Below are 7,563 nucleotides of genomic sequence, written 5' to 3'. Positions count from 1 at the left end.
TTCTTGTTTCTGTTCGTGTCTTTTATGCCCAGGAAACAGACTGATAAAACGTACCTTGGTCATTCACACACACAGTAACAAAGACACATGTAAAACAGAGGGGAAAAGGTTAAACTGATCTTAACTTTGTATAAAAAAAAAATGAGGCAATTTGTGTTTGGTCGAAGGGCCCAAGGTCACAGGTGCTGACTCTCAGGTACCTGATTGTCAGCTCCTGGGGAACCAGAAGCTCAAAACAAGAGTCAACAGGAGAATGACCAAATGATAGGTTAACCTGTTGTTCCCCGAGACCCCTTCAGAGGCTCCTGCTTGAATATGACATGCTCAGAATAAATTGGGTATATCTCTGAAATTAAAAGTCTTGTGTGCAATATCTTGGTGTCAAAATAAAGGAAACAGGCGTGAGATTTAACCAAAGTATTGGCATCACCACAGGTGAAAGTATTTTTTTCTTAACTTTACAAAAAAATACTTCATTCTTTATCTAATATCTAATTTGAAAAATGTAACAGAAGCCTTAAGACCCCAGCAAACCATGCAACAACATTCAGACATCTCTGACAAGTTTGATTTTATTTATTCTATTTTATTTAATGTCAGTATGGGTCCAAAGAAAACAAAACAAAGGATCATTTGACTCCAACAGGTGCAGATTTGTTATGTGAACATAGTCTGGTGGTAAAAAAGCAAACTAAAAATTGCAAAAATTGTAAATATTTTTAAGAACCGCAAAATCGTAAAAGAATCGAATCCAATAGTAGCAGCCCTATAGTAATAACTTACTGATGTCAGTGTAGATATGTTACTGCTTTTTTAACTATTCAATTCATGAGTTTCTTTTTGATTTATTCTCTTTTAGGATCTGAGTTAAAAAGAAACTGTACAAGTCATTGGATATGGTATCAGGAAAAACGTATCTGTTGTCTTCTATTTCAATTTGTTGGAGATACAAATGTTTTTTTTCCACAAAATAAATAAATAAATAAAAATTGAAAACAATAAATAAAAAGGCTTGAGGGAACCATTGGGTCAAGAAACATGGGAGGAACCTTTTGTCTCAGAATGATAAAATCCATCTGACAAAACTTAGATTACAATTAAATCAGCTGTATTAACAGAAGGCAAAATTAGCTTTAATAAGATCTAGAAGGGGAAAAGAACACTAAATATTTGGAAAAGGGGAACACCGAACTCTCCTCCATTCATAAACTTAACATCAGTGATGGGGGGGGCTTCAGTAAACACTACATAAATGTCATGACATGTTAAAGAAAATCTATGAAGAGCTTTATTTGGAGTATGCTCTTCTTTAAATGTATTTATACAGTTTACAGGCCTGCTCCAATGTCAAATATATGTGTCGCTTTGTCACCTTTCGTATCGTTTCAATGTTTCTCTGGAAGCAATTCATGTAAAATTTTCAAAGGAAGAATTCAGGTAGCCTACAATTTTTATTTTCTGCACAAAATTTGCTTTATTTTCTTCGGAAACTATGGGTCTATTGATAAAATAAAATAAATAGCACGTTATTCTTTATCGGAACTCATTTCCAGTTTTGTCCCTCCCAAAAGCCTAAAGCTTCATAAGTGGGCTGGTATCTTTGTCATCTCCTGCAGACTGTCTTCTTTAAAGCTGAAGAGAACGTGTGACAGGCACTCTGAGTCTCACCGCCAGCAGTCATGGATAAGTTCAGAGCGATCAAGAACATCGCGGAGCAGCAGTCCAACCTGGGGGCCGTGATCATGCTGACGGCCGGGGGGCAGCAGATCTTCTCCTTCGTGGTCTTCGAGTGTCCTTGCAGCCCGGAGCTGAACTTCATTTACGGGATGGTGTTCTTGGTGGTGCCCGCTCTGACTCTGCTGCTGCTCGGGTACATCCTCAGTAAAAAGACCTGGAGGCTGATGACGGGTCTGTTCCGGCGCACGGACCGGCCGTGGCGCCTGAGGAGGGTGGTGGAGACTTTGGCCGTGCTCGCCCAGATCACCGCGGCCTCGCTGGTGGCCCCCTCCGTGTGGGTCGCTGTGGCTCTGCTGAACGGGAACTACTTTGAGTGCGCATTGACTGGGAACAACGCGAGCAGCATCTACCAACACCTGTGCGAAGCGACACCTTACACCGAGCAGTGCAAGAAGGAGCTGTTCAGGTTCCCCTGTAAGAAGGGGAAGGGGGTCCCCCAGGACGAGAGGGAGCAGGTGATGCTCACCCTCAGGGCTCACTCTCAGGTCAGTGCTCCTAATACTGTTAACTGAAATCAATTAACTTTACCTGGTTCAGCTGCACAAAAAGTACAGTACACATGAAAAGTAGGCAAACAAACAAAGCAAGCTGCTTACACACTCTTTAAACTCAGATTAATAACACCAACAATAGGAGTAGGTCTAAGAAGTAAGTGAATTGCAGTTTGATGGATTCATAAATGTTTCAGCATGACCCACAATGGCAATAACATCCCCAATACAGCCCCAATAAGACATGTCACAAAATATCTGGTTAACTGAATATCGTAAAGTGCCTTAAAATGTAATCAACAGAATTGAAAACATACATGAATTGTAAAAGTCAGCTTTTAGCACTTGTTTACTAACAGCATACACACATAAGATGCACAAAGTACATTATAGAATAGAAAATACTTTTTTTATCCCCAAGGGGAAATTCAGGAGTTACAGCAGCAATCAAGAAAACAAACATAAGAAAAAGTATAGTATATAAAGGTCCATAAGAAAATAGATGATGACAGCTTGTCCATCATTCTCCAGTTCAGCCAGCCTCCACCTCCACAGGGTCCAGGACTGAGCTTCTTTAGCAGTCTGTTCAGTCTCTGTCACCTGGATCCTGTCTGCTCACAGCAGGTGAAGCTCTTCCAATGTGGCGTTGGTGTCTGGTGTTAGCTCCTTTAACCATGTCTGTGATTAGCATGATGCTACTCTGCCTTCTGTATTCCCTCTGTTGCTGGGTTAGCACAGCTAGCTTGTACATCTTATTGGAGATAGATCTTACGTTCCCAACAACAATGGACAGATGGACAGGTCCATGTTGTCACTTCTTAGCTCACACCTGAAAACCAGCAGGTGGTCCTCACCTTCTTCTCCTCACCTTGTGGGGAAACATCAGGCCTTACACCAGTTAGCATTCACATGTTACATGCATGTCAATAAGTCTATATTTGCACATACAGATTTGCATAGACAAATGTCTGTATTTGCAGACAAATAACGAGGAGCTAATACAAAGTACTAGACCCTCATCATTATTAGCTCTGTAGTAGTTTATTTATCCCAAATAGAATGCTATCGCTCTGTTATAAGTTTAAATTATTTAGCTCTATTTCTGTAAGTACAGTTTTTACTAAGTAGAAATGCTGCTGTAGCATTGCCTAATCTTTTTTCTTTGATATTCTTGTTTTCTGTCTGCTTTCGGTACCTAAATATTTTGTGTGATTCCAACTGCTCAACTTTTTTAACATTTCCTTCAAGAGACAGATGATATTGCTGCACACATTTCTGTTCCCTCATTGACTTGTAAACATGGATAAATTCTGCAAACAACTTAAAATATCTCAACTTTTATAGATTAGAAGCTCAGCATAAACATCTTTCTTTAAGCTTTTCATTTTTCCTAATACTTTTTTCCCACATTTTTTTCCATGGAGCTCTAGAAAGATTTTTTCTTTCACTTTTACATTGGTGTGTTAAAACATTGTGTTCAGAGGGGATGTTGAGTGTACAAGCTGCACAAAATATCTGGAAAATCTCTCAGAAAACTTCCACAAAAATCCACTTTATGTGCAAAACATACACATATAATGCATCAAAACAAAGAGCAGTCTTGTGCTTCTGCCAAAAAGTTTGTCACACCCAAAGATCGTACCCTTTATGAAGCTGTCACATAAACCTGATTGTCTGCTTCTAATCAAAGATGTTTGCAGAAACTTCCGGATGTGTGAGCACTTTTGAATCCCTGCCTTGGCTGCTGTATAAACATGTCATATGCTTGACGGCTTTTCCCAGAGTCTTGATATGTTCATGGTTTGATTCGTTTTCTGGTGGCAGTTAAAGTTTTGGCACACTGACAGAAGTCTGATACAGAACTCAAACTTCTGTTTTCACCAGCATCAGATGTTTGACATTTAGAGACAAAAAGACGATTGAGGCGACCTCCTTTGTGCCAGCTGACACACGTTTATACACAAACAAGGTTAGACATTTTTCTGCCATCTCCACCTCCTCCTTCATTCTCATTTCTTCTTCTTCTTCTTCTTTTTCTTCTTCTTCTTCTTTTGTAACCCCTTACTGCCTGAATTAATTAATAATGATAAAAATAGATTGTTTTTATGTGTTTTGGCATTTTTACAGATGTTAAATTAAGTGGAGATTGTAAATTTGAATATAGCACATATACATATACATATAGTTATACATAGATATGAGAAGTTCATCCCCTGACCAATATATTGTGACATAGTGGATCTGATATGATCTTTGGTTTGTGTAGAATATAAATCAATAGGTAATAATGACATACAAATGTCATTTCAGCTGCATCAAGACCTGGCAGGGTATGTCGTAAATTTGCGACATCAGGCATCAAGGGGTTAAATGATGCCAAACTGCAGCTGTTTTCAAGAGTGCACGCAACAAACTAGATCCAAAAGCAGTATGTACACTTCTTTTGGATAATGAGTTTCATCATTTTTGTGGGAACAGTCACCTGGGGCCATCCACCTTAAAGGAGAAAAGAAGAAAACATCAGTGCTATGCATTGTGGGAAACAGCAGGAGAAGTAGACTAGTCTGTTGCATACTGAGAATTATTCTTGAGTCAGTAAGACATCAGGGTATTTTTGGTAAACTGCAGATTTTACTCTCCTTCATATACTACATTTTGGCTTAATCAGCACAGACTGCTAGTGTAACAGGTGGTTCAGAGTGTACAGGCAGATCAAAGCTATGTGTTTGTTTTACCAGTCTGTCTTGGAGATGGCTGAATGTCAGTTATCTATGGTAGTCTGTCTGCACGACGAAAATCTGAACCTGCTCGTGTTTTTCACACTGCCATGAAGGTTGTGCATTGATCATGATGTTGGAGTCCTTTGTCTTTCTCTGCTTTCTGCTGTTTTCTTATGCAGTATGTATACGGTGCTTTATAATATGACCAACTCTTAAAAAAACACTTTATGTTTACAAGCATTGTATCATCATCTTTTGCCAGAGAGTAACATAAATTCAAACGCATTTACTGAGTTACAGAGGTGGAGTCAGCTTGTTTTTTTGTTTTTTTTTAAATCCAGAACATAATAGTGACTACACAAGATGCACAGTACAAAAGTAATCTAAATATTGGACAAATGGCAGCTATTTTTTCTTCTTTTAATACAACGCTGTTAGTTTTCAAAAGTCAAGTTAAAACTTGAGCGTCTTCAACCTGAAGTATTTTCAGCATCCAGCAAGGGGCAAAAATTAGTCTGATTGTAAGAAAGTTTCTGTTTTTTTCCCCAAAGTGAACATTTTTCAAAGATTTGCCCTGCAGGTTTAAGTCTTAAACACAAACCGTTTGTGTGCATGAACTGTGCCGCGTAATTAAAATACATAGCATGCACACGTGGTCTTAAGCGATCTGAACCCCTGTTTAAGTGCAAGTCTAAATTTTGTGGTATTATACAGTGTCAGAAATCTGAGTCTGGTATAAAATGCTGTTTGATTGTTATTTGATGGTCTACTGTTATGATTAATGATGGCTCTCTGTGCTTGTGTCTACAGATCCTGGGTTGGCTCCTCATCACCTTCTTCATGCTGATGAACTTGCTGCTGACCTGCATGGCTCGCTGCACCTCTCCCATCAGCTACCTGCAGCTGAGGTTCTGGAGGGAGTACGCTCAGGAGGAGAACAACATGATGGAGACTCTTATCCCCAAACACGCCAAAGAGCTCGCTGAGAGGAACGTGACAAGTTTCTTCGACAAGACACTGCCTGAAGAGATCCAAACCCCCTCCAACAGGGACTGGGAGAGGATCTCCTCCATGTACATATTCCACCCCAACAAGCAGCACTACAGCACCCTGCACCGCTACATTGACACCTACCAGATGGACAACAGCGGGATAGTGAGGATGGCTTCAGTCAAATCACTCAACTCCCCTGGTGTCAATCCTGCTGTTCTGAGTTTTGTAGATAATGGGAACATCACGCTGTGAAGGAGACTTCAGCGAACCATCTCTGAACATAAAATACGTCTTCACACAGAGACTTTTCAGCTTTGACCATTTTCCTCCTCTTTATTTTCTTTTGAGGAATATCAGGGTGTAGTTCAGTAAAAGTTGTTTATTGTTCTCTGTGGTTCATTAAAGCTCTCATAAAGAGCTATTAGTCATCAATGAAACAGACAGATTTTAACAAAGGTGTCTCTGAATGTCTTAAAGAAGCAAATGAGACCATCCTTGATAATATTGACCATTCTACCTTCTGGCATACAGGCACTGGTAAAGACATGTAAAGGTCAAAACCTCATAAATATAATAAGACAAACCAAGCTATCCAGGAAAATAACTTTGAGGACCTCAAATATTTTAAGGAGACAAAAAACATTATACCTGACAACAAGTGGAATCAGAGTTTCAAGGATACACACCTGATCAAAATATTAAGACCTGTTAGAAAATTGCATGAATTCACATTTTGCACAGTTAGAACTTAAAGTGATACTAAGTAGAGTTTCAAAATGCAGACAGAAGAAATGGGGGTGAGACAAAAAGAAAACTGAGTAAGCAATTTATTTCAAACGTAAGTGAAATAGGCTGTTCATCAGCTGATCAACAGTTTAAGAGCACAGCTAAAACAGAACAACCAAAGAAAGCAAAAAGTTGGAAACATCAAAAGTTTGTTTCAGTATCCTTAATCGGAGTGTTTCCAGGAGGCTGTGGGAACGTTGCTCCAAGTGGTGAAGATGTCTTCATGGAGGATCATCCACTGTCTGGACCTGATGTCCATTTCTGTAAACGTCCCTCTCCATCCATCCCCAAATGTTGTCAGAGTGATTTAGATCAGGGGAACATCAGGATGGTCCAAAGAGTGAGCTGATTCCTCTGGAAGAAGTCCTTTGTCAGGCGCCCATTGTGACTTGCAGCGTTTTCCTGTTGAAAAACCCGGTCATTCCCACACAGACCAGGGCCCTCAGTCATGAAGGAGGTCCCCTGCTTTTGTTTTTGGCTTTGTGTGTATGTGACGTCCGGTACTTTCAGAGCCGGACTCAAGCAGATACTCAAGAAACCACAGATTTCAGCACTTCTGCATTATTTCATATTTCCAGGTTGCTGCTTGGGAATGACATGTAGGAAACAGGACTCAAACTTGTACGAACCTCATGGGGCTCGTCCTTGGTGAGGTATGATTAAGGAAATTGTATGTAGTCTGTCGTTCAGAGCCTTAATCTGTTTGATTTTTAATCAATAAAGGAACATTTCATCACAAAATTACTTGCCTGGTGATCACCTGTCAACTTCAGTTGTGAATTACAGTGAAGACTTTAAACCAGGTCATTCTTGTGTCAAACATTTAATTTGGATCA

General features: G+C 39.6%; 1 protein-coding gene across 1 annotated transcript; it reads left to right on the top strand.

The window, feature by feature from the left end:
- Window positions 1-1,679: 1,679 nt before the first annotated feature.
- Window positions 1,680-6,193, top strand: LOC141800158 (calcium homeostasis modulator protein 6-like). Its single transcript, XM_074682562.1, has 2 exons — window positions 1,680-2,222; window positions 5,759-6,193. Exons 1-2 carry the CDS (start codon window positions 1,680-1,682, stop codon window positions 6,191-6,193), a joined length of 978 nt encoding a protein of 325 aa, XP_074538663.1.
- The last annotated feature ends 1,370 nt before the right edge of the window (window positions 6,194-7,563 follow it).

Source organism: Halichoeres trimaculatus, unplaced genomic scaffold (assembly GCF_033239565.1).
Source record: "Halichoeres trimaculatus isolate MK-OKI-2021-1 unplaced genomic scaffold, fHalTri1.1 fHalTri1_scaffold_12, whole genome shotgun sequence".
Taxonomy (NCBI): Eukaryota; Metazoa; Chordata; class Actinopteri; order Labriformes; family Labridae; genus Halichoeres; species Halichoeres trimaculatus.
Note: the sequence above shows the minus strand (reverse complement) of the source record. Positions and strands in the feature narration are given on the sequence as shown.